We start from the raw sequence: 27,967 nt of genomic DNA on the forward strand, positions 1-27,967 counted from the left end.
ACAATGGAAGCTTCCTTACCATAAAACTCTTTTCCTGCACTTGCTGTTTGTTCACCTAATCCAGAATATCCCTCCACTTTCCTCTGAGCCATGGCTCTGTATGGAGTCATTTCTATTGCTTTTAGCCAATCATAATACAACAAAAGACAAGTATTTACATCAGACTGCATGCATTTAAAGTGCAATAACAATGTGTCCAGGTACTGCAGATGGAGATGGGGCCCAGGTTCTTGGTGGCTGCGAACAAACAATTAAATGGACTACACAGAGTTAAAGGAAGCAAGCAAATTTTCTTAGGAAAAGTACACTTCCCAAGACACCGGGAGTGGGCCACCTCTAACCAGAGAATGGCCCCCTACCGCCAAAAGTGTGTGTGGTTATACGCACGCGCGGCTGATTACATAACTTCTATGTTACTGCGCATGTGTTTTACAATAATTCTCCTTGATTGCCTATTCCAGGGGAATCAAACTACAATTCTAATGATTATAATGATATATTAAAAGGAAAACGTGAAACTTAAGGCACTAGGGGTCCTTAGGCACGGGCGCTTTCTTTCTCCTATTTTCGAAAAGCCAGAAGTGTCAAAGGCTATCAGGGCCACAACTTTCTTAATAAACCTGATGAGCGGTTCTGCTGGTGTCAGCAAGCCAGGTCCCAGAGACTTCCTCCTTCCTATTCTATGTCCTGCCTCACAGCTATTCCTGGACTATTTATATGTATAAACGACTGCATTGAAGGATATGACCATTTAGATCAGCAGATTTGAGAACATCCCCCAAATTTTTTAAATCATTTTTTATTGATTATGCTATTACAGTTGCCCCAATTTTTATCTTATGGGAGCAGGTGAGCTTCACGAATCATTGAATTATGTCTTTGATTGCAGTAAACAATGAGCAAAGCCTCTTTCTGGGGGTGAAAACACGTGCTTTTGCGTTATTCCTAGCATAGCAAACATTTAGAGGGCCAGGTTGAAGAACTCCTTCCTTGCGACCGCTAACCCCTGGGAACTACATTACCCAGAAGAAACGGCGCTGAGTCGGTCCAATGAAAGAGTACGAAAGAGTATTTTCGTGGTACTTCCGTTTTGGGGCGGGACTTCCGTTGTCCTCCTGGCAGCGTTTTCTCTTTTACCTTAAAGGGTTCATCGCACAGACTTCTTGGAACCTCGGAGGCAGAAAGGAGCCGAGGTCCCTTCAGACGCGTGTGGGCGGCTCCGCGATGCCCCCTCCCTCAGGGTGACCCATGCCTGGGACGAAACGGACGCAAGTCCCCGGGGCCAGCTCCGCACCCGCCCCGCCCCGCTCCGCCCACAGAGTGCGATGGCGGCTGCGGCCGCGCTGAGGCGCCCGGCTGAGGTGAGTGCGCGGCCCCCGGGCCCTCCCCCCACGCCCCACCGAGCCCTGCAGCCTTGGTTTCTTCTGTCCCCGTGTTGACAGGCCAGCGTGACCTTCGAGGACGTGGCCGTGCACTTCTCCCGGGAGGAATGGAGGCTCCTCGATGCGGCCCAGAGACGCCTGTACCTCGATGTGATGCTGGAGACCTTTGCGCTTACATCCGCCGTGGGTAAGGCGCCCCCGGCCTCACCGGTGCCGGGGACGGGGCTCCGTCCTGCCTCGCCCTCCTTCCCCGGACGGTGCTGTGTCCTCCTGTCCTGTGGACACGGGCCCTGCTCCCCTCCCCGGCCGGCTGCGCTGCCCTGGCCTCCGGGCTGGAGCCCGGGTACCTGCTGCGCTGTCCTCTCGTGTGGGACCGGCTGCAGGGAGCCGCAGGCGTCCCACCGTGCGGGCCCCTCTCCGGGCGGTCTGGGTGTCCGCATCCCCGCTACTTGTTTCGGTCCCTTCCTTGAGCCGACATTTCCTAGGGCCTCCCTGTGCCCTGAATTTCAGGCATGGTTGTCATCACCGCTTCACCTGGATCATGGGCCTCTTTTCGAGACCCTTTTGAACGCTTATTAGAGTTTTCTGTAGCTCTCTTGTTTTTTCTTCCAGTGTTGCTCATATGTCAAATGGTGTATATTTGAATGTACAGTGTGATGATTTGATATATGTAAATATTGTGAATTAATTGCCAAATCAAGTTAATGAACACTTTTGGCACCCTATATATATGTATATATATGTGTGTGTGTATATATATATATTTTTTTCTTTTTTTTGTAATAGTGCTGAAGATTACTTTCCTAGTAAGTTTTAGGTATAAAATACAGTATTATTAACTGTAGTCACAAGGTTTTACGTTCGATCCTCAGAACTTATTCATCTTATACGTGAGGTTTTGTATCTTTTGACCAATAACTATCCTGACCCTGCCGTTCTACTATTTCTGTGAGTTCAACATCGTTTTGTTTAGACTCCGCATCTAAGTGATATCATACAGTGTTTATCTTTCTTTGACTGGCTTATTTCATTTAGCAATGGCGCCCATTGGTTGTGCATACAGTTCTTCTCAACATCTTCCTATCTACTCCACTCCCTCCTACTATGCTTCTTAATTCCTGTACTACCTCCCTGTCCCCCCTTCCCCTTCCCCACTGACCTCCCCCCTAAATGTCCCCCATACCTATAATTCTTTTCCCACTCTCGTTGCCTACTTAGTTCGCCTTTGTTTCAGTTCCCTAGCTTCTGTTGTTGGTTGTTGTGATAAGTTTTCATTTTAATGTTCATAGTTTTGATCCTCTTTCTCCTAAACAAGTCCCTTTAACATTTCATATAACAGTTGTTTAGATCTGATGAACTCCTTCAATTTTACTTTGTCCTGGAAGCACTTTCTCTGCCCTTCTATTCTGAATGGCAGCTTCACTGGATAGAATAATCATGGTTGTAGGTTTTTGCTTTTCATTACTTTGAATATTTCTTGCCAGTCCCTTCTTGTCTGCAGAGTTTCTTTTGAGAAATCAGCTGAAATCTTATTGGGAACCCTTTGTACATGATTCTCTTCTTCTCTCTTGCTGCTTTTAAGATTCTCTCTTTATCCTTAATTTTTGACATTTTGATTATAATGTATCTTGGTGTGGTTCTTTCTCCCTGGGTCCAGTTTTTTGGAACTCTCTGTGCTTCTTGGACCTGTAAGTCTGCTTCCTTCCCCAAGTTAGGGAAGTTCTGCTTCATTATTTTTTCACATAATTTTTCATTTTTCTAGTTCTTCTTCTTCACCTTCTTGCAACCCTGTGATTTGGATGTTGATCCGCTTATAACTGTCCCATAGGTTTCTGAGCCTCTCCTCATTTTCCTCACATTTTGTTTCCTCCTTCTGCACTGGTTGACTATTTGTTCCTTCCCTATGTTCCAATTTGTTGATTTGATCCCTGGTTTTCTTTCCTTCACCACTAGTTTCTAATGTGTTTTGATTCATTTTAGTGACTAGCCTTCATTTCTTCCCCATCTTATTTAAGATCTGCTGTTAGGTCTGTAAGCATTCATATAACCAAAGCTCTGAACTATGTCTCAGAAAGATTTCCTATCTACTGAGCTGTTAGATTAGATATTTGCTGTCTGGTCATCTTTATCATGATCTGTTCCATCCTGACAGTTTTGTGTTTACCTTTGCTTCCTGGGCGGGGCTGTCACGCCTCCTGCGCTATAGGGGGTGGAGCCCCATGCACTGGTCATAACTAGGTGACCCTTCTCACCAAACTGTGGCGTTTTGTGTGGGGGTGGGGGTCCAAAATGGATTCCTGCCATTCGGTCTCTGCTGAGAGACCAGAAGCCTCCTCCTCCATCCCTACTCCCTCTACCTCTCACAGTCCAAGGCAATGGGTTCTTGCCTTCCCTGGCGTTGCAATCACAAGCTGATGGGTTTGGTCTGCAGCTAGGAGTGCTCCCCAGGCGCTTCTCACCTCCGCTTAAATACAGGTGTCTGTGCTTACGCTGTCCTGCCACCATCGCCGCAGCTGCTGCTGCCGGCACAGCTTGACCTCTCTGCCCCGGTTTCACCCCTCCTACCTGTCCGGAAGAGCACCACTTCTTTTTAACTTCATACGTTGGATTTCCATGTAGCTTTATTTTCTGGAACTTCTGATTATTTCTGGATTTGTGGTAGTTGTATTCCTTCTTAGTTGTGGAGGGAGATGGAGCGTGTCAGTCTAGGCCTCCATCTTGGCCAGAAATCCAGTTATGCTTCTTGATCCCTGCACCTTTTCCCCTATTGTCCCCCTTCTCCCTCCCCAGTAATAACCTTCTGTATGATCTCCATATCTATGGTTCTATTCCTATTCTAGTTTGTTTGGTTAGTTTTTGTTCTTTTAGATTGATTTGTTGATAGTTGTGAGTTTGTTGTCATTTTAATGTTAATAGTTTCGCTATTCTTCTTTTTCTTACACATGTCCTTTTAATACTCAATATAAAAGGGCTTGGTGATGATGAACTCCTTTAGTTTTACCGTGTCTGGGGAGCACTTTATCTTCCCTTTCATTCTAAATGGTAGCTTTGCTGAATAGAGTAATCTTGGTTGTAGGTCCTTGCTTTTCATCACTTTGAATACTTCTTGCCAGGCCATTCTTGCCTGCAAAGTTTCTTTTGAGAAATCACCTGATAGTCTTATGAGAACTCCGTTGTAGGTAACTCTCTTCGTTTCTCCTGCTGCTTTTAAGATTCTCTCTTTATCTTGAACCTTTAGCATTTTAATTACGATGTGTCTTGGTATGGTCCTCCTTTGGTCTAGCTTGTTTGGGACTCTGTGCTTCCTGGATTTGTATGTCTCTTTCCTTCGCCAAATTGGGGAAATTTTTCTTCATTATTTTTTTAAATAAATTTTTGATTTCTTGATCTTCCTCTTCTCCTTCTGACACCCCTATGATTTGGATGTTGGCATGTTTAAAGTTGTTCTCGAGTTTTATTTTCTTCATTTTTTTTCAATTCCTGTTTCCTCATTCTGTACAGGTTGACTGTTTATTTCTTCTTTATGTTCGAAATTCTCGATTTGAACCCTGGCTTTTATGTGGACTTTTCTTCATTTCACTTAGTATAGCCTTCACTATTTCCCTTACGCGTTTGCTGTACTCATTCATTTCTGTGAATCATTATCAGTATTTTGAACTCTGCATCTGTTAGGTTGGCTGTCTCCTCATCACTTAGATCTACCCCTGGAGCCTTGATCTGCTCCCTCTTTTGGGCCATACTTCTCTGTCTGTTCAACTTCACAGCCTCCTATGTTTGCCTCTGTGTCTTAGGTGGTGTCTTAGGTGGAGCTGTTGCACCTATTATGTTGTCAGGGGTGGAGCCTTAGGTATTCGTCAGTGCTGAGTGACCTCTTTTGCCACGTTGTAGTACTATATGTGGAGGTGGGGTCAGAGAGGGAACAGTGCCACTTTGCTTGGTACTACCCCTTTTCCAGTCCCTTCACTGCTTCCCGTATGGGTTTGGTGCCCCTCTGTTGTCCTGGTGATAGTTCCCAGAGTGGCTGGGTTTGCATACGTTCTAGGAAAATGGGTCCCTCTAAATGGACTTTCTTGAGATACTGGCAGTTTCTTTTGCCACCCCAACCCCTACTGGTTTTCACAGCCATAAGCAATGAAGCTTTATTTTCTCCAGCACTGGAATCATGAGCTGCGTGGTCTGTCCCAGGACTGGGATCGCTCTCCAGGTGTCCCTCCTGGCTTTTATAATGTGTGACTGATCTTTCAGCCAGCCAGTGCAGCCAGTGCCACTGCCTTACCACCACTGTCACACGACGTCCTCTCTACAGTGGTTCTCTGGCTACACCCCTCCTACTGTCTGAATGAGTATTACTTCTTTATATCTTTGTTTGTTGGACTTCCATGCAGTTTGACTTTTGATTGTTGTTTTTTTCCTTTTTGTTTTTGTTTTGTTTTGAGGTAGATGTAATCCTTCTTATGGTTGTGGAAGAAGGCAAAGTGTGTCTACCTAGGCCTCCATCTTGGCCAGAAGTCTCTACTGTGTTTTGCATTTAATTCTTTGCAGTCTTTGGGTCCTGGATTTTTTTTTTTTAATGTTTAAAAAAAACAGTTTCTCTGAACTTGAAGTGTTTATGTATTGATTTCTTGATTTTCCTGAATTGTCTGTGTGCTCTTGGACCTTGGTGAGCTTCTGTAAAAAGTTATTTTGAATTCTTTATCCAGTACTTTGTTGGCTTCACTTGCTGAAAGCTTATTGAGCTATTTTGGTGATACCACAGTTCTTTGATTCTTTGTGTTGCTTATAGTCTTTTGTTGATGTCTTTTCATTTCACAGATCACTCACCCCTCCTGCCTTTAACCGCTTGTTTTGGTATACAAAGGTCTTCCCATTGGGTTGCTTGCAATGTCATTGGACTGTCAGGGTGTGGCTGTTTGGGTTCTGGGGAGGAATCAGCCATGTAACCACCATGCAGCTGTATCAACTGAGGTCAAGAATGGAAAATATTGTAGGGATTCTCAGTAACCAAGGCTGCAAGGTGAACTCTCAGCTACCTAGTCATATGAAGCTGTTTATGGTACAATCAGGACTGTGTGTTCCAATCATACCAGGAACATTTTCCATTTCACCAGTGTTTTTTTGACATTGCCATTTTGCTGACTAGTCCATTTTACTACTTTGTCATTTTTACTTTGACTTCTAGCCCATAGAGAATCTCCACCTCTATGAATTTCATATCTCACACATTTCTCTTTTCTCTGCCTTTAATGCTCTGTGACATCAGTCCACATGCGCCATGATATTAGCATGCATCCTTACATCGGCCTTGAATGGCAGCTAATCTGCTGCAGTTGGTTTTTCCTACGTTTGGACATGTGCTTCTACACAGCCTCACGTCACCAGTAGTAAAGTTTTTACGGGAATCTTGGCAGAGGAATGTTTTTTTGTTTGTTTGTTTTGTTTTTACTTTTATTAGTATTTATATTATACTGAATTTACTCCCGGGTGACAAGCTTTTGTTTCGTTAGTTTCTTCTGGGATTTATTTTTCTTCTATGCAACTTCCTCTTCTGGTTTAGGAACAAACTCCTCTTTGGCGGTAAGGATCATCTCAGTGTAGCAGGGAGAGCTCGTGTGTGGGTTAATCCACCCCTGGACTCTGTAAATTCAACTCCACATCTTGGAAGCTTTGTTCACCTGATTGTGTTCAATGACCAGAGAATCTACATTTAAGTTCAGCATTTTTCTGTATTTTTAAGCACGTGCAGTAAAAATTCAGCACTCTTATTGGGCCACTGACCGTGTCCAATCCCATTGTGTGGCCTGGGGACACCTACCAACTCTACCAAAAACAAAAATGTCCACATCGTTTCTGCGAAGTGACATCCTTCAGATACTTGGTGGTTTTACAATTATGCATACTCTTGATAGCCTGGGCAGGATCACGAATATTCTTAAAGTGAACCCGAAGATTTGAATCTCTTGACTTGCATGATTTTGTGGGGTTTTCTGGGTCAAGTGAATGGCAAACCATTTTCAGAGGTAAGCTCTGGTCACTTTCAGGAAGAGAGAGGAATTCAAGTTTTAGAACATGCTTATCTTCTTTGTGTTACACCTTATTCTTGGGTCCTTTCCTTGGTGAGAACTTCACCAATTTTTTGTCTTAGAGGTGTAGTAATGCTCAGGAACCACTTCCTCAACTGGATTTTAACTCCCCTCATTGGAAAACATCCCACAGACTCATTCCTAGGTGTGACAAATGCACATTTGTGATGACATTGCTCCATTTCTATAGTCAACATGTACTTCACCCGCGTTTATTTGTGTTCAGGTTGCTGCTGTGGACCAGAGGATATAGAAGCACCTTTTGAACAGAGTGTTTCTGTGGGAGTGTCACACGCCAGCACCTCCAGGGCAGCTCTGTCTTCCCAGAAGACCCACTTCTGTCACACTTGTGGTCCACTCTTGAGAGACATATTGCAGTTGGCTGAGCACCAAGGAACACCACACAGCCACAAAGTGTTCAGGTGTTGGGTCTGTATGAAACAATTTAATTTTAGTGCAAACCTACACATACACCAGAAGCAGCACCTGGGAGAGAAACCTTTGAAAGGTGGTGTGGACAAGGCCTTATTTGCAAAGAGCTATAAATTCCATGTTTCAGATAAGCCATTTACCTCTGATGAAGTTACAAAGAACTTCCTGTCCACCTCGGAACATCTACAGCAGCAGACCACCCAGGGTAGGGAGGAACCCAACAAAATCATCCAGAATGGGGCAACTGTACAGAAGAGAAAAACTCGTTCCACCCTGGGAGAATGTAGAAAAGCTTTCATCCCCAGTCACACACATGCTCCAAACCAGGATGTTCGCACTGGAAGACAGTGTTATAAATGTGAATGTGGGAAAGCATTCAGGTATCAGTCATCATTAGTTGTTCACCAGAGAGTTCACACTGGTGAAAGACATAACGTGTGTGGCACGTCTTTTAGGCAAAACTCAACCCTGAGTCTTCATCAAAGAATTCATTGCGGGGCAAGGCAGTACAAGTGCTACAAGTGTGGGAAGTCCTTTAACCAAAAATTTGTCCTCCTTTATCCCTGGAGGAGGTATATTGGGAAAAAATGTGACTTGTGCCATGAATGTGCGCAATCATTCAGCTATACATCCATCCTTACTCGACAACAGACAGTTCATACTGGAGAAAGGCATTATGAGTGCACGCAGTGTGGAAAATCATTTAGACGAAAATTTTGGCTCATTGTACATATGAGAGTTCACACTGGAGAAAGGCCTTATCAGTGCAGTGAGTGTGGGGAATCTTTCACTTCTCATTATGCCTTCTATGATCATCAGACAAATCATACAAGTAAAAGACCTTATGAATGTACTGAATGTGAGAAGTCTTTTACAACAAAGTTTAACCTCACTGCACACTGGAGAGTTCACACAGGAGAAAAGCCTTATCAGTGTACTGAATGTGGAAAATCTTTTTCGTGTGTCTCTGGCCTTCATTATCATCAGAGTGTTCACACTGGGTTAAGTCCTTATGAGTGCACTGAATGCGGGAAATCTTTTCCCAGAAGCTCGGCACTCATTCGACATCAAAGAACTCACACAGGAGAAAGGCCTTATGAGTGCAGTGACTGTAAGAAATCGTTTATTCAAAGACATCACCTTCTTTTACACCAGAGAGTTCACACAGGAGAAAAGCCATATCAGTGCAGTGAATGTGGGAAATGTTTTACCACTAGCTCTGTCTTTCATTATCATAAGAGAGTTCACACTGGAGAAAGGCCTTATCAGTGTGGTGAATGTGGAAAATCCTTTATTCAAAGACATCACCTTCTTCTACACCAGAGAGTTCACACTGGAGAAAAACCTTATCAGTGTAGTGAATGTGGGAAATGTTTTACCACTAGCTCTGTCTTTCATTATCATAAGAGAGTTCACACTGGAGAAAGGCCTTATCAGTGTGGTGAATGTGGAAAATCTTTTGCATTTGGTTCCAACCTTCGGGCTCATCAGAAAGTACACACAGGGGAAAGACCTTATGAGTGCAGTGATTGTGGGAAATCATTTTATCGAAGGCATCACCTTCTTACACACCAAAGAGTTCACACAGGAGAAAGACCTTATCAGTGTAATGAATGTGGGAAATCTTTTGTATCTGGTTTTAGCCTCAGAAATCATCAGAGAGTTCATACAGGAGAAAGGCCTTATGAGTGCAGTGTATGTGGGATATCTTTTACCACTAAGAGGAAACTTCGTTATCATCAGGAAGTTCACAGTGGAGAAGGGCCTCATGAGTGCCGTGAATGTGGGAAACCTTTCACCTCTCGTTACGCCCTCCGTGATCATCAGAGAAATCATACAAGCAAAAAACCTTACAAATGTACTAAATGTGGGAAGTCCTTTACATCAAATTCTAACCTCATTGCACACTGGAGAGTTCACACTGGGGAAAAGCCTTATAACTGTACTGAATGTGGGAAATCTTTTTCATCTGGCTCAGGCCTCCGTTATCATCAAAGTGTTCACACTGGGTTAAGTCCTTATGAGTGTAGTGAATGTGGGAAATCTTTTCCCAGGAGTTCGGCACTCATTCGACACCGAAGAACTCACACAGGTGAAAGGCCTTATGTGTGCAGTGACTGTGGGAAATCTTTTATCCAGAGAAATCACCTTCTTGTACACCAGCGAGTTCACACTAGATAAGGGCCTTACGATTACAGTGACTGTGGGAAATCCTTTAAGGATAGTTCCCAGCTCAATTAACACTGGACAGTTCACACTGGAGAAAGGTGTGTGAGTACAAAACTGTGGTAAATCCTTTAGCCATAAATCATATTTTTGTTAACACCTTAGCTGCATATTGAAAAATTGTTTTATGAGTGTAGTGAATCTATGACATGTTTACCTGTATCTCTGGTGTTTGTGATTTTCTGAGAGTTCACACAGGATGAAGGCCTTATGGTGTAGCAAAGGTGGAAAATCTTACAGCTTGACAGTCTTTCACCACCATAGAGTTCACCCAGAAGAAAGGCCTTATAAGTTTATGGGATTTAAGAAATTCTTAAAATATTTTTATTTTACAGAGTAGAATTTAGACAGGAGAAAGACCTTAGATGTGCAACAGAATGTGCAATTTTCTTGTCAGTGTAATGACACTGGAAGAAACCATGAGAACCCATCTGTCTGATTCAATCTCATATACCCAGTTGTCAACAATTGGGAGATTCATCATGTTTTGTTATGGGGGACGCTCCCTGGGGCTCTTCACCATTTTCTGTTCTCAAAGGCACAGGTTCCCCACATTTTGTGTCTGTTACCATCCCAATGTGTTCAGGGACTGACTCCTGTTCTTTTCTGTATTAGAGAAAATTAGAAGTAGCCAGGGCTTTCTTTTCTATAGTCCACTCTGTTAATATCTGCTTAATATAATTAGTTGCATCAATGTTGTATACATTTACATTTATAGTTGTTATAATATCCACTTTATAATCATTTTATTTATTGATTTTATAGAGAGAAAGGTAGAGTAATACCGATCTGTTTTTCCACGTATTATTCATTTATTTGTTGATTTTTTTTTTTTTAACTTCTTGGTTATTTTTCTTTTTAAAAAAATTTTATTTATTTCTAGAGAGAAGGGAAGGGAGGGTGAAAGAGAGAGAGAGAGAAACATCAAACAGTTGCCTCTCACACGCCTTCAACTGGGGACCTGGCCCATAACCTAGGCATGTGCCCTGACTGGGGACCGAACCCATGACCCTCTGGTTCATGGGCTGGCACTCAATCCACTGAGCCACACCAGCCAGGGTACTTTTTGCATTCTTATCTGCAGTGTATAGGGGTTCATTTCTTCTCCCAGAGGAAACTGTTTGTTAAATTTTATTAATTTTAGCTCTTTTAATAAGTTTGTTGTACTCTCTGCTATTTTAGCTGTATTTGCATAAGGATTCATGACCACCACTTTTACAGGTGTGTATTTACTACTGATAAATTTTTAGTAAAATGTGTGTCATTATGATGTACCTATTTTTTAAGAATTTGGACTTTTAAAAAATATATATGTATATATTGCAATGTCACACTTTTTTATTCCTTAAATAACAGCTGGAACTCTAGCTTTATGGAATGTTTGTTTTCAATAGTAGAAAAAAGTTATTTTTGTTATACACAATGTTATAGGCACATGTCATACACTTTAAAGAATAATCTGCATTATTAATATGGTTAATCACTTTTGTAAGTTTAGTCATTTAGTAATATAATAAAGCCTTGCATTTTAGTGTTTGTCCATTTTTGTGGACTATCATCTGGAGGTTGGTGTCTTGGAGCAGGACGCGAAGGTGCACCAGGTGATATGAGGTTCAAAGGGTATTTGTTGACCCCCACAGCCCTACTATAAGTCAAAGAGATCAGTAATCAGATTCCTGATACCTGGGCCATGCAACCCGGGTTTATTTATTTATTTATTTAAAGATTTTATTTATTTATTTTTAGAGAGGGGAAGAGAGGGAGAAAGCAAGGGAGAGAAACATCGATGTACTAGAGATACATCTATGGGTTGCCTCTCACAAGCCCCCAACTGGGGACCTGGCTGGCAACTCAAGCATGTGCCCTGACTGGGAATCAAACTGGCAAACTTTTGGTTCACAGGCCAGCGCTCAAGCCACTGAGCCACACCAGCCAGGGCTGGGTTAAAATCCCAGATATCAAACAATCGCCATGACAACAGGCAAACCATCCACTCTTTGAGCATCAATTTCCACTTAGTAAAATGGGGGTAAAGAGCCACCCTTTTCCGGGCCTTATTGCCTATTCTGGGACTAGGGGCTATACCAAGAGCTGTCACATGCGGATGCCATCCACAGGTCAGTCACTTGTGAAACATTGTGCCCCAGGTGATTGTGAAAACTAAATGGGGCTTCTCAGAACCACTGACTTGCTAAGGTCCACACAGATCCCACCACATTGAGGAATTGTCTTTATGGCATTGAGGTGTCTGGTGGGTTTTTACCAGGGAATCTTGGGGTGACTCTAAACCTCTCCAAAACTCACAATACTGATGATATGAAGGTAATGAAGGTTCTAAGCATGCCCATGTGAGAATCAATAGAAGTAATGAAATACTGATTAGGTACTGCTGCCAGTATTCCAGGGTTGGCTTTTTGAGGTTTGTGGTTTCGGTTTTTTGTTTGTTTGTTTGTTACAATACCCTGGGTATTTGGGGGGAAATAAGGATCAGAACGATGAAGTGAGATTTCCAAGGTAACACAACAAACGTCAGATTCAAGAGGCTGCATAAAACCAGTGAGTTTGGTAGCACATCTGGGGACAACATCTCCATCTGTGAAGCCTTCAGCCGTGGGCACATGCCAGGGGAGGAACAGGGAGACTTGGCTGCTGAGTTTCCACTGCTGGAATTACTGTGATGATTGCCTTCGCATTCTTCTGATGTCCCGGTGTGCTCACCACCGGCCCCAGTCTTGGAAACGTCGTCATTGCTGTCATCTCCAGGGGGAACTTCTGTGATCCTCAGCTGCATTATGTGTGTATCAACTTTGAGTTTAGAACAGAGCTTGGTACTAATGAAACCTTGGTGATTCAGGCCTGCTTCTTCCTCTTCACCTGCATTATATGTGACAGGCATGGATCCCATCCACTGTGGTGAATTTGATGCCTCAGACTGGTCAAGGGCTATTGGTACATGCCTTTGACATGGACCCTGCAGGAGTGGGGACAGGTGGACATGATCACTGAAACTTTATATTTAGAGATGATGTTGGAGGTCTGCAGGATATGGGTTCCTTACTTGAGTGCTCCCCTCTTTTCCATTTGGGGACTCGCTGGCAATGTGATTCTGTCCTCTGTCCAGACCAGCTGGAGTAAACCCTGTCTTCCCTGCAGCCCTGACCATGTTCTGAATCCACATTCTCCTTTCCAGTGTCCCTGTGTCTGCACCAGGGTTGTTTGTTAAGAACATGGTCCTGAACACAAACCCTAATTCCAGTGCCCAGTACACTCTGTCCACAACTGAGATCCTTACTCCCAATTTTTTGAGAAGGGAGCCAATTAGCTAATCCAGGAGCAGTCAACGTTTCCACAGCTCAGCAGAGTCGATCAAGGGTAATGGGCATTTCTTAGAAAAGACGGGTGTGTGGTGCACACCGTATGACACATTTGCCATCGGTGCTTTCTGGGTATCTTCCTGAAAAAAAATCCATTTAAAAGGCACCAGGTGGCATGTATGGACACCCTCAGAAAGCTGACCTCTTTGCCTTTATCATTCCAGCCTCACTGCTCTCAGGAGAATATCTTGAATTAGTGCTGAGTCTCTCAAGCCTTTGTCAGTGTTACTGATTTTTAAATTTTATTTATTTTTAGAGAGAGGGTAAGGGAGGGAGAAAGAGAGGGAGAGAAACAGACATGTGATAGAAACAGTAATTGGTTGCCTCTTGCAGTGCCCCATCCTTGGATTGGCCCACAACCAAGTCATGTTCCCTGACTGGGAATCTAACTGGTGATATTTAGCTTCGTGGGATGACACTCTACCAACTGAGCCTCACTGCTCAGGGTGTGTTACTGATTTTTAATTTCATCAGATGTAGTAGCCCTGAGACCCTGGCTGGTTTAGCTCAGTGGATTGAGCGTCGGCCTGCGAGCTAAGTGTCGCTGGTTCGATCTTCCAGTCAGGGTACATCAGAGAAGGAAAACTCTGACTCCAAAAAACCTCCGCTGCCTTGCGGCATACCTCTTCAGGGGAAAGGCTAAGGGAGTAAACCCTGACAGAAAATCCGGAGCCGGAGTCCCTAAGGCAGTTTGACGTTGTAGTCAACACCGGCAACTCCTGCGGCGCACCTGAACCCAAGCTGTATCGACTCCGTCTTTCCCTTGGACCCTTCAGCTGCGAAGAGAGGGGGGGTCTGCTTCATGGGCAACAGCAGACCCTCCATATTACCCTGCCCAGGCTCTGTAGCTTCAGCGTCATCACAAGATGTCGATTCAACATGGGAGGAGACAGATACCATGTCACTCCCGAGTCGGACTGCACAGCCATTCTTGGCGGTGCAGATAGACTCTTAAGAAGCTACACCATCGTCTCTCGAGACGGACGGCTGCCGACGAGTAGCCCTGAGTAAGCCTTGTGAGCTCTCTTTTACTTAGAGAATTATTTTTAAATCATTGTATTTTCATGTAGCCTATCACTTGTGTCATGTCAAACTGGTTTTTCCCAGCTATACAACTGATAGAAATAGACTTTTTTAGGATACAAAAAATATAAGAAATACCAAGCCCTGGCTGGTGTGGCTCAGTGGATTGAGTGCAAACAAAAAGGTCACCTTTTCCAGTCCTGGTCAGAGCACATGCCTGGGTTATGAGCCAAGTCCCTGGTTGAGGGTGTGTGGGAGGCAACTGATCAATGTTTCTCTCAGACATTGATGTTTCTCTCCCTCTCTTTCTCCCTCCTATCCCCTCTCTCTAAAAATAAATAAATAAAATATTTATTTAAAAAACAATCAAACAGCGAGAAGAAAAAAAGAATACAAAGAAATGAGGATAGTGTAAGGAGCCTCTGGGATATCATCACATACCAACAGTCTCATCATAGCGGTGCCAGAAGGAGCTGAGAATGGCAAGGAATTAGAAACCTATTTGAAAAAATAATAAAAGAAAACTTCTCTAATTTGGTGAAGGAAATAGGCATACAAGTCCAGGAAGCGCAGAGTCCCAAACAAGATGGACGCAAAGAGGACCACAACAAGACACATCATAATTAAACTGCCAAAGGATAAAGATAAATAATCTTAAAAGAAGCAAGAGAAAAGAAGTTAGTTACCTCCATGGGAGTTCCCATAATACTGTCAGCAGATTTCTCAAAAGAAACTTTCCAGGCTAGAAGGGATTGGCAAAATGTATTCAAAGTGATGAGAAGCAAGGACCTACAACCTACATCATTATACCCAGCAAAGCTGTCATTTAGAATCAAAGGGCAAATAAAGTGCATCCCAGACAAGGAAAAGCTAAAGAGTTCATGCCCTGGCTGGTGTGGCTCAGTGTGGATTGAGTACTGGCCTGTGAACCAGAAGGTCGCTGGTTCAATTCTCAGCCAGGGCACATGCCTGGGTTATGAGCCAGGTCTCTTGGGGGTTTGAGAGAAGCAACCACACATCAATATTTCTTTCCATCTCTTTCTGCCTCCCTTCCCTCTTTCTGAAAATAATGAAATAAAATCTTTAAAAAAAGAAATATTGTTCCACTTAATTTTAAAAATAAAAAGAGTTAATCATCACCAAATTATTATATGAAATGTATTTTTAAATTATATTTTATTGATTATACTATTACAATTGTCCTAATTTTCCCCCTTTGCCCCCTGCCACCCAGCATCACCTATATGAAATGTTAAAGGGACTTATTTATGAAAAAGAAGATCAAAACTATGAACATTAAAATAACAACAAACAGAATTAACAACTGAATCTAAAAAGCAGAAACAGACTAAACAAACATCTAGAACAGGAACAGAAGCATATATATGGAGGTCATTTGGAGGGTTATCAGCTGGGAGGAGGAAAGGAGGAATGGGAAAAGATACAGGGATTAAGAAGCATGGTTGTTAGGTACAAAATAGGTAGGGGCCTTGGCTGGTGTGGCTTAGTGGATTGAGTGCCAGCCCATGAACCAAAGGGTCACCAGATTGATTCCCAGTCATGGCACATGCCTGGATTGCAGGCCAGTTCCCAAGTTCAAGGTGAGTGAGAGACAACCACACATTGATATTTCTCTCCCTTTTTCCCCCGTCTCTAATAATAATAACAAAATCTTAAAAAACAAAGTAGAGAGGGGTATGTTAAGAATAGTATAGGAAATGGAGAAGCCAAAGAACTTATAAGCACAACCCATGGACATGAACTAAGAGGAGGGATTGCTAGAGGGAAAGGGGGTACAGGCAGAACAAGGCAAAGGGGGAAAAATTTGGACATCTGTAATAGCATAATCAATAAAATATACTTTAAAAAAAGAATACAAATTGGAAGTTACAGAATAGAGGGGGATGTTAACAGTATAGGACATGGAGTTGCCAAAGAACTTATATGCAGGACCTATGGACATGAACAAAGGTAGGGGGGTTTGCCAGAGGGTGCTGGGTGGAAGGGGGCAAAGGGGGATAATTGAGACAACTGTTAATAGCATAATCAATAAAATATAATAATAACTTAAAAAGCCTGCTCTGCTCTAGCCAGGTGGCTCAAATGGTAGAAGCATGACCCCTACACCAAAAAGTTGTGGCTTTGATTCTTGGTCAGTGCACTTACCTTGGTTGCGGGTTCTATCCTTCAAAGCACATACCTGAGGCAACCGATTGATGTTTCTTTCTCTCCCTTTCTCTCTAAAAACATTAATAAACATCCTTGGGTGAGGACTACAAAAAATAATAAATAAAATAGTCTGTTGTTCTGAAGCACAGGTAATACGTGGACTTAAAATTGGTATTGGAAGCGGTAGGTGGCAGTCTTGTAGGACTGAACCCTGAACTTATCTTCAGGTAGATAGTGTCAAGAGTTGGGATGCTGGTCCATGGATGGAAGGTCTTTGCTTGTTAAACGCAGCAAAAAAACTCTTTACAGGATCCATCAGGCGGCAAGCATTCCAGTTACTCAGGTTGGAGAATTCCCTTGCCTGTGGCCTTTAGAGCTTCGTGAACTACATTACCTACAAAGGCTTGCGCTTAGTTGAGCCAGTAACAGGCCACGATGAAGGCACGTTCCTGAGGTTCATAGGCTGGGGGCGGGACCTCCGGCACCTTTGTCCTGGTAAGGCTTCTTGCTGCTGTTCTTGTGAGTGTGTCTTGGTTCTAGATGGCTGTCTCAGTGTTGAGGTGACGAAACGGAGAAAACGCGGAAGAGGCTTACAAACATCCCCGGGTGCCCTGCGCCCGGGCCTGGGCAAGGACGACCTTCCCGGCGCTCCCTGCTCTCCCGCCTACGGAGTCCGATGGCGGCGGCCGCGCTGAGGCGCCCGGCTGAGGTGAGTGCGCGTCCCCGGGCCCAAGCCCACCCAGCCTTGCAGCCCGGGTGCGGGGCGCCCGTCACGTCCTGCAACCCAGCCGGTTAGGAGGCGGAATGCCAGCCCTCCTGGAAGCGCGGCTACCTGGTCAGAGAGAGCAGGGTGCGGGATGCGGAGGGTGTCCGTGCTCGGCACCTCAGGAGGGCGCTGCGCGCGGAGATGCCGGTGAGGAGGGAGGCGGTCTCGGTCACTGAGGCCGGTGAGGAGGCCCCGATGGGGTGAGTGGCCGGGAGGGTCCTGGAGGCAGCGGAGGAACTGAGGTGACAGGACCCCGAGGGCAGAGCTCCTGCCTGTTCGCCGCTGCAGGACCCACCCAGGTGTGTGCTGTGCGCTGTCGGGGCCTGAGGGGTTTCGGTCTTGCTGGTGGGTAAGGCCTGGGGCAGACGGGTCACCTCTGAGTGTCACTGCGCCCGGCGTGGACACCGTCAGGGCTGGGGTTAACAGTGGAGCAAGCCCGCTGTGGCTGCTGAGTAGGCACACGGGTGGAAGGGGGTCATGGGCGTCTGACGGTCACATGGGCTTCTGGGAGGAGAATGCCAAGCGAGAGTCCGCTGCGCAGAGGAGGCCGTCGGAGCAGCCCCTCCACAAATGCGGGGCTGGGGGAGCTCTGCCCGGGACCGAGGGTGTGAGAGGAACAACCTACAGAACATGTGGGTGTAGAGAAAGTGTGAGTTATGGCCCCAGGGCCCTTGTATTGGGGTGAAGGGTGAAGCCTGAGCCCACCTTTGTCTGTGTCTTGTCACAATCTGGAGACCCCAGGGGGAATTAATTCCAGGATGGATGGGGCCCTACAAGCCAGGAGCATAACTGGATCACATCTCTGTGCGTTCCTGCCTGATGTGGCTGAGGGCTGAACGTAAGGAATAAAGGGGGCACTGAGGAAAGGGTGGGCACCCGTGGCAGCTGGTTATGGAATTCCTCTGAGGTGGGGAGCTTTGGAGGAGGACGATGTGGGATGGATGTGTGGGGACGTGGATTGTGGACTCTCAGAGACAGAATGTTTGTGGGTTTGTTTTCTTTTTATGTTTTTAAAAGTATATTTAATTGATTATGCTATTAAGGTTGTCCCAATTGTTTTCCCCCTACCCCTTCCATCCAGTACCCTCTTCCCTCTGGCAATACCCCTCCCTCAGTTCATGTCCATGGGTCATGCATATAAGTTCTTTGGCTTCTCTATTTCCTATTCTGTTTTTAACGCCCTCCTGTCTATTTTGTACCTATCAATTATGCTTTTTAGTACCTGTAGCTTTTCCCCAGTTCTTCTCCTACCCACTCCCCACTGATAACACTCCATATGATCACCATATCTATGATTCTGTTCCTGTTGTGGTTGTTTGCTTACCTTGTTTTTGTATTTTAGATTCAATTGTTGATAGTTGTGAGTTTGTTGTCATTTTAATGTTCATTGTTTTGATCTTCTTTTTCTTGAATAAGTCCCTTTGACATTTCATATAATAATGGCTTGGTGATAATGAACTTATTTAGTTTTACCTTGTCTGGAAGCACTTTATCTGCCCTTCCATTCTAAATGATACCTTTGCTGGGAACAGTAATCTTGGTTGTAGGTCCTTGCTTTTCATCACATTGAACACTTCTTGCCAGTCCCTGCTTACCTGCAGTTTCTTTTGAGAGATCAGCTTATAGGCTCATGGGAACTTCATTGTAGGTAACTCTGTTTTTCTCTTGCTGCGTTTAAGATCCTCTCTTTATGATATGTTTTGGTGTGGTCTTCTTCGGATCCAACTTGTTTGGGACTCTGTGTGCTTCCTGGACTTGTATGTCTATTTCCTTTACTGAACTAGGGAAGTTTTTTTCATTATATTTTCAAATAAGTATTCAACTTCTTGCTCTTCTCCTTCTGGCACCCCTATGATTCGGATGTTGGCACTTTTGGAGATGTCCCAAATCTTCTTATTCTCTCCCCAGTTTTTTTTCTGAATTCTTGTTTCTTCATTCTGTATTGGTTGACTGTTTATTTCTTCCTTATGTTCCAAATCATTGATTTGAATTCTGGCTTCCTTCCCTTCACTGTTGGTTCCCTGTGGATTTTTCTTTATTCCACTTTGTGTGGCCTTCATTTCTTCCCTTATGCGTTTGCCATACTCAGTGAATTCTCTTGAGTATTTTTATCACCAGTGTTTTGAACTCTGCATCTGGTAGGTTGCCTATCTCTGTTTCATTTAACTCATTTTCCTGGAGTTTGGATCTGTTTTTTCATTCAGGCCATATTTTTTTGTCTTTTCAATTTGGCAGCCTCTTTGTGTTTGTTTCTGTGTGTTGGGTAGAGCTACTTTTACTCCTTGTCTTGGTGCTCCAGATACATTGTGATAGACGGAGCCTTAGGTATTCGCCTGGGCAGAGCAGCCTTCTTTACTGCTTTGTAGCACAGTATGTAGAAAGAGGTTAGAGAGGGAACAATGCCACTTGTTCAATACTCACCCTGTTTTAATCACTTCACCCACTTCCCATAATTAATGGGCGCCCCTCTAGCTGTTGCCCTGGTGGTGGTTCCCAGAGTGGTTGGGTTTGTGTATATTCTGGTACCGTGCGAGTCCTTTAAACAGACTCTCCTAAGAGATGGGCAGTTTCTTCTGCTGCCCCAACCCTCACTTGTTTTTTTTAGCCAGAAGTTACAAGGTTTTATTTTCCCAGCGCTGGAACCCTGGGCTGAGTGTTCTGGCCTGGGGCTGGGATTGCTTGCTCTGTAGGTTTCCCTCTTGATTTTTATGCACTACATGTGAGTGTGAGACTGCTCGTTCCACCGGCTGCCACCACTGCTATCTTGCTACCGCCACACCATGTCCTTTCCACCCCGGATGTACTCCTCCTACCCATCTGATGAATATTTCTTCATTAAATCCTTGGTTGTCAGATTTCCATACAGTTTGAATTTCTGGAAGTTCTGGTTGTTTTATGTTTTTAAGTTAATTGTGATCCTTACTGTTACGCGAGGATGCAAAGTGTCTACCTACACCTCCACCTTGGCTGGAAGTCTAGAATGTTAATGGTTTTCTCTGACCTTTTTACAACAGGCCAGTGTGACCTTTGAGGACATTGCCATGCACTTCTCCTGGGAGGAATGGAGGCTGCTTGATGAGGCTCAGAGACGCCTGTACTTCCATGTGATGCTGGACAACTTCACACTTATATCCTCGCTGGGTAAGACCCACAGCCTCAGCACCCTAACCCCTCTCTTAGTCATCAAGTGTGGTCCATAGACACTGTTTTCTAGGTAGTGGTTTATTGCTAGGGCTGGTTTGTTTATACTGCTTTTGCTCTTCTGTGCAGTTTTAGTACTGAAACCTTTTAGAGAAGGATTCCAAATAAGTACTATTGCATTGAGCTTAATGGATTCACCATGCTTGTTCTCTCAATGTCTGGTTTAATATGTCCAGATCCGTATCACTTCTGTATCTCAGGGTTTTATTCTTTTCTTTCTTACTTTTTTTTTTTAAGGATTTGTATTTATTTACTTATTTATTTATCTTTTATTAAGTATATTTTATTGATTATGCTGTTACAGTTGTCCCAATTTCTTTTCCCTTTGCCCCACCTCCACCCAGTACTCCTATTCCCTCCAGCAATACCACCCTCCTTAGTTTATGTCCATAGGTCATGCATATAAGTTCTTTGACTTCACCCTTTCCTACATTATTATTATTAATTTCCTGCTATTTTGTACCAACCAATTATGCTTCTTAATCCCTATACCATTTCCATATTTCTCCCCCTCCCTGCTCCCAGCTGATAACCCTCCAAGTGATCCCCATACTTATGAATCAGTTTCTATTCTGGCTGTTTGCCTAGTTTCTGTTCTTGTTTTTGCTTTTTTAGGTTCTGTTGCAAATAGTTGTATGTTTGTTGTCATTTTAATGTTCATTGTTTTAATCTTCTTTTTCTTAAATAAGTCCTGTTAATATTTCATATAATAAAGGCTTGGAGATGAAGAACTTTTTTAGCTTTACCTGGTCTGAGAAGTATTTTATCTGCCCTTCGATTCTAAATGAAGCTTTGTTGGATAGAGTAATTAATCTTTGTTATAGGTCCTTGCTTTTCATCACTTTTAATACAGTAGTCCCTCTCTATAGCGCGGTTCACTTAATTGCAGCCAGCCTCACGTATCGCGGAATTTTAAAAAATATTATATTAAATTATTTATCACAGATTTTTCGCTATATCACGGGATTTTGCGGTACTGTATATGTATGTTGTTAAAGTTACATAGGTTTAAGAGTATAGAATATGTTTAACAAAATAAGTAGTATTTATAAAAGTGTGGAAAAGGTTAATAAGGGAGTGGGAAAGGTTTATAAGGGACTGGGAATGGTTTATAAGTGTGTGGGAAGGGTTCATAAAGCCTTAAAATATATATAAATACTAAAATAAATGTAAGATTTCTACTTTGCGGATTTTCACCTATTGCGGGGGGCTCTAGAACATAATACCTGTGATAAGTGAGGGAATACTGTACTTCTTACCATTCCCTTCTTGCCTGCAAACTCTCTTCTTTTCTCTCACTGCTCTTAAGATTCTATCTTTGGCATTTTAATTATGATGTGTCTTCATGTGGTCCTGTTTGAGTCTAGCTTGTTTAAGAATCTCTGTGCTTCCTGAACTTGTATGTCTGTCTCCTTTGCCAACTTTGGGAAGTTTTACTTCATTATTTTTTTACATAAGTTTTCAATTTCTTCTTCTCTTCTCTTTCTGGCACTCCTGTAATTCAGATGTTGTCACACTTAAAGTTGTCCCAGGGGTTCCCATGCCTCTCCTTGTTTTTTTGAATTCTTGTTTCTTTATTCTGTACTGATTGACTGTGTATTTCTTCCTTTGGTTCCAAATTATTAATTTGAACCCTGATATCCTCTTCACCATTGGTTTCGTGTTGATTTTCCTTTGTTTCACTTAGCCTAGCCTTTACTTCTTCCCTTATGCGTTTGCTCTACTGAAGCATATCTGTCAAGTCTGTGAGCATTGTTAACACAAGTATTTTGAAATCTGCATCTGTTAAGTTAGCTATCTCTTCCTCATTTAGTTCTCCCCATGGAGCCTTGATCTGCTCCCTCTTCTGAGCCATACTTCTCTGCCTCCTCAACTCGACAGGCTCTTATGTTTGCTTCTGTGTCTTAGGTAGAGCAGTCGCACTTGTTATGTTGTAATGGGCAACCCATTTCACCACATTGTGGCGCTGTATATGGGGGAGAGGTCTGACACAGTATAATGCTGCTTGTTCAGCATGCACCCCTTTTCCAGACACTTCGCGCTTCCCATATGGAACTGCCGCCCCTCTAGCTTTTGCTATGGTAGTGGTTCCCAGAGTGGGTGGGTCTGTGGACATTCTAGGACCATGGGGCCTCTCAACAAATGGACTCTACTGCGGTGCTGGCAGTTTCTTCCTCTGTCCCAACTACCACTGGTTTTCACAGTCAGAAGCAATGAGGCTTTATTTTCCTCAGCACTGGAACCATGAACTGCATGGTCTGGTCTGGTGCTGGGATTCTTCCCTAGGTGTCCCTCCCTACTTTTTTTAATATGTGATTACGCTTTTCACCAGCTGGCCACAGCCACTGTTGCTGCCATCGCCGCCGTCGCCACCACAGCCACCACACCGGGGCCTCTCCAGCCCAGCTCCGCCCCTCCTACCGTCTGAATGAGTATTTCTTCTTTATATCTTTGTTGGACTTCCATGCAGCTCAATTTTCTGGAACTTCTGGTTGTCCCCAGTTTGAGGTAGTTGTATTCCTTCTTAGTTGTGGAGGGAGACACAGCATATCATCCTATGCCTGCATCTTGGCCAGAAGTCCTATTTATTGACTTTTAGAAACATGTGATGGGAGAGAGAGAAATATCAGTGTGAGAGGGAAACATTGATCTGTTGCCTCTTGAACAGGCCCTGACCTAGTACCAAACCTGCAACCAAGGCATGTGACCCAACCAGGAATCAAACCTGCAACCATTCGCTTTGCAAGATATCTTTCACTTCTCTTATTGTACCTTATTGTGGCTAAAACTTCCAGTACTATTTTGAAAAGCCATGATGAAGGTGTACATTCTTCACTTCTTCCTGATCTTAGAGAAAAAGCATTTAACTTGTCATTGTTGAATGTGCTGGTAGCTGTGGATTAGCATATATGGCTTTTCTTTTCTTTTCTTTTTTTTTTTTTAAGATGTTATTTATTTACTTTTAGAGAAAGGGGAAGGGAGGGAGAAAGAGAGGAAGAGAAACATCAATGTGTGGTTGCCTCTTGCGCACCCCCAGCTAGGGACCTAGCCTGCAAACCAGGCATTTGCCCTAACTGTGAATCAAACTGGTGACCTTTTGGTTCACAGCCTGGTGCTCAATCCACTGAGCCACACCAACCAGGGCAGCATATATGGCCTTTCTGATATTGAAATACATATCTTCTACATCTAATTTTTAAAATTTATTGATTACTTTAGAGAAAGGGAATGAGAGAGACATCGATTTATTATTCCAGTCATTTATGCATTCATTGGTTGTTTCTCATAGGTACCCTGACCAGTAATCAAACCCCTAATCTTGGTGAAACAGCATGATGTACTAACCAATTGAGCTACCCTGCCAAGGCCATATTACTCTACTATTTGTGTCGTTGGGTTTTTTTTTGCTCCAGAGTGCTGCAGTAGTATCTTCATTGTACTGTTGAGCCCTTCATGGACCAGCTTTGTTTGTGATAGGTGTCTTAATATTTTGTTATTGTTTACAAAGGCTGTTTTTTTCCGTCATCATACTGACATGACTCACCTAGATCTTTTTTTCTGGGTCTATTATAAGCTGCGTTCCTCTGGGACAGTGCTGGCCATTCAGTGTTCTTGGTTTTTCCTTTTCTCATTCATGTTCTATGTAGTTGCTCTGCTAGGACTTTTGGGAATGTATCACAGGATAGATAAATCTCCAATAATGGCAAAGGAGGCTCAAAGGACATGTGGCTCTTTTAGTGATAACTATGAAGATTATGAAGTCAGGACCTCATTCAGATCATACCAGGAACCTGTCTTTGTTCAACCAGAGTTTAGTGTCATTGCCAGTAGGCACACCCATTTCTACTTTACCTTTTCCAGCTTTGACACTTTGCCAACTTGTCAGTGCTACTACTCGTCACTTCTACTGTTGTTTCTAACCCAGAGATATTTCCACCTCCATTGATCCCACATTTCACTTGTTCTCTCACCCCTCTTCCTGTAGTACTCTTGAACATTTGTGTGCACATTGTGTTCTGAGATGTTCACAAATCTATATATTGACCTTGCGCAGCAGCTAATATCTTGCAGTTGGATAGTAATGGGCTTGCATGTGTGCTTCTACCCAGCCTCATGTGAGCAGCAGAGGATATGCAGACAGCTGTTGGCAGAGGACACACATTGCAAGCCCTGAAACTCTTTCTAGTGTCATGCCCTGACTGTGTATCCTTCCCCTGGTCAGGTTTCTATTATTTTGTGACTACAAGCCCAGTAACACACAACAGTGAGCCAGTTCTTCACCTGAATTTTCCTGTTTTATCTTTGTTTATTTGTTTTTTTAAGGTTTTATTCATTTTCAGAGAGAGGAGAAGGAAGGGAGAGAAACATTGATATGCGAAAGACACATCGACTAGTCCCCTCCCACAAACCCCCAACCAGGGACCTGGCCAGTAACACAGGCATGTACCCTGCCCAGGAATCGAACAGGCGACCCCTTTATTGGCAGGCCAGTGCTCAGTCCATTGAGCCACACCAGCCAGGGCTGAACTTTCTTGTTTTGGAAAGGATTTTAGGTATTCATGACTACACGTGACATGTGAATATATGTGATGGGGCTCTCTCTTTTCTATAGTCAGTAGGTACTTCACCAGCATTTATTTATTTTTTCATTCAGGTTGCTGCTGTGGAGTAGAGGTCGTGGAGACTCCCATTGAACAGAACGTTTCTGTACAAGAGTCACAGGCAAGGAATCCCAAGGCAGCTGTGTCTTCCCAGAAGAGCCACCCCTGTGAGAATTGTGGGCCCATCCTGAGAGACATTTTCAACCTGGTTGAGCAGCACGGAACACAACACAGCCTGAGGCTGTTGCGGTGTGGAGCATGTGCAAAACAATTTTATTTCAGTGCATCGTGTCACCAACACTGGGACATGCACATGGGACAGAAACCCTTCAGAAGTAGCATGGACACGTCCTCATTTGTGAAGAGTTGCAGGATCCACGTGTCAGGGAAGCCCTTAACCTGTGACAAGGTTGAGAAGGACTTTCTGGCCAGCTCGGGAAATCAGCAGCAACAGGACACCCATAGAGTGAAGAAGCCAAACAAAGACATCAAGTGGGAAGCAACATTAGAAAGCAGAAAAAATCATTACTCTTTGGGGGAAGGCAAGAAGGCCTTTAACTCTCAACACATACTTGCTGAGGAGCAGGCTGTTCGTACTGGAAAACAGTGTTTTGTGTGCAGTGAATGTGGAAAAACATTCAGGTACAAATCCTCATTTGTTACACACTGCAGAGGCCACATTGGAAAAAGTTTCCGTACGTGTGATGCAAATGGGAAGCCCTTTAGTAAAAGCTCAGCCCTCCATCAACATCAAAAAATTCGTACTGGAGCAAGACAGTACAAGTGCAGCAATTGTGAAAAATCCTTAAGCCTCAAATCTGTCCTCATTCATTCACAGAAACAGCACAATGGAGAAGGCAATGACATGTGCAGTGAATGTGCACAATCTTTTAGTCATAGCTCAGTGTTTAATCAATCTCAGAGAGTTCGAACTGGAGAAAAGCCTTATAAGTGTAATGACTGTGCAAAATCTTTTACCTCTGTTGCTGCTCTCAGTTATCATCAGAGAGTTCACACTAGAGAAAGGCCTTATGGGTGTAGTGAATGTGGGAGATCTTTTATCACTTATATTGCCCTTTGTTATCATCAGAAACTTCACACTGGAGAAAGGCATTATGACTGCAGTGAGTGTGGGAAATCCTTTAACAACAGGTGGAAACTTGTTCGACACCAGAAAACTCACACAGGAGAAAAGCCTTATGTGTGCAGTATATGTGGGAAATCTTTTACTAATAGCTTTACCCTTAAGTATCATGAGCAAGGCCACCTGGGAAAAAGGCCTTATGCATGCAGCGAATGTCAGAAATCTTTTACCACTAGCTCTGCCCTTCGTTACCATCTTAGTGTTCACTTGGGAAAAAGACCTTATGAATGCAGTGAATGTGGGAAATCTTTTATCTCGCGATCTACCTTCCAGTATCATCTTAAAACTCATTCAGGAGAAAAGCCGTATAAGTGCAATGAATGTGGGAAATCTTTTACCAGGAACTATGGCCTTCATTGTCATCAGAGTGTTCACACTGGAGAAAAGCCTTATGAGTGCAGTGAATGTGGGAAATCTTTTACCAGGATCAGTGGCCTTCATTGTCATAGGAGAATTCACACTGGAGAAAGGCCTTATGAGTGCAGTGAATGTGGAAAGTCTTTTATCACAAGCAGTAGCCTCGCAAAACATCGGAGAATTCATCCTGGAGGAAGGCCTTATGAGTGCAGTGAATGTGAGAAGTCTTTTGTCAGTAGCGACACCATCTGTTCTCATCAGAGAGTTCCTAAGAGAGAAAAGCCTTTTAAGTGCAGTCAGTGTGGAAAATCTTTTGCCTCTGGTTCCACCCTCCGTTATCATCAGAGAGTTCACACAGGAGAGAGGCCTTATGAGTGCAGTGAATGTGGGAAATTTTTTATTTATAGTTCCAAACTTCGTTATCATCAACGACTTCACACTGGTGAAAAGCCTTATAAGTGCAGTGAATGTGGAAAATCTTTTACCTATAGTTCCAAACTTCGTTCTCATCAGCGACTTCACACAGGAGAAAGGCCTTATGAGTGCAGCGAGTGTGGGAAATCTTTTATCTATAGTTCCCAGTTGCGTTACCATCAACGAGTTCACACTGGTGAAAGGCCTTATAAATGCAGTGAATGTGGGAAAACTTATATCTCTAGTTCCAAACTTCATTATCATCAGAGAGTTCACACTAGAAAAAAGCCTTAAATGTCTTGGAATGTGCAATCTTCTGTTCAGTGTAACAACCCTGAAGGAAACTCTTAGAGGAGCCATCTATCTGAAATGAAACTCATATCCAAACATGCACAGTGGGGTGATTCCCCAGAATTTTTTTTTTATGTGAGAAGCATGTGTAAATATGCTTTCTTTCTGACTTGTCTATGGCTCTTCCTAGTTTTATGTTGCAGCTACATTCTGTGACTATATAGTCCTTTCACCTTTACCATAGGACAGGTCTGCAGAGTTTGCATCATTCAACACCCTATTGTCTTCAGGGAAGCTGACCTCTGGTCTCATGTATCTTGTTGGAAATAGAAATGCCTCCAACCCTTAGGGGGTCAGCTTTCCCTTTATGAATAAATTGGTCATGGACTTGGGTCCATGTGTTGGCCTGGAGAACATCATGAGTTCTGCACTCAGCTTGCAGAGAAATGACTACCTGTTTCAGAGATGTGTTCATCTCATGTGATACTTGTGATGAGATGCCTGCTG

The 27,967-nt window shown here is 43.5% G+C and overlaps 3 protein-coding genes across 3 annotated transcripts in view; 2 read left to right on the top strand and 1 right to left on the bottom strand.

Moving 5' to 3' along the window:
• The window catches only part of LOC149995687 (uncharacterized), a 276,448-nt gene that overhangs the window by 101,058 nt on the left and 147,423 nt on the right, over positions 1-27,967 (bottom strand). The window lies entirely within an intron of this gene.
• On the top strand, positions 1,151-27,953 carry LOC149995693 (uncharacterized). The gene is made up of 6 exons (XM_090259287.1): positions 1,151-1,361; positions 1,443-1,532; positions 17,061-17,181; positions 17,247-17,395; positions 20,467-20,593; positions 25,308-27,953. Exons 1-6 carry the CDS (start codon positions 1,326-1,328, stop codon positions 27,461-27,463), a joined length of 2,679 nt encoding a protein of 892 aa, XP_090115413.1. The 5' UTR covers positions 1,151-1,325; the 3' UTR covers positions 27,464-27,953.
• LOC149995694 (uncharacterized) lies at positions 1,391-10,931 on the top strand. Its single transcript, XM_090259339.1, has 2 exons — positions 1,391-1,569; positions 7,689-10,931. Exons 1-2 carry the CDS (start codon positions 1,536-1,538, stop codon positions 10,073-10,075), a joined length of 2,421 nt encoding a protein of 806 aa, XP_090115465.1. The 5' UTR covers positions 1,391-1,535; the 3' UTR covers positions 10,076-10,931.

Source organism: Furipterus horrens, unplaced genomic scaffold, assembly GCF_987537825.1.
Source record: "Furipterus horrens unplaced genomic scaffold, mFurHor1.1.pri manual_scaffold_13, whole genome shotgun sequence".
NCBI classification, from domain to species: domain Eukaryota; kingdom Metazoa; phylum Chordata; class Mammalia; order Chiroptera; family Furipteridae; genus Furipterus; species Furipterus horrens.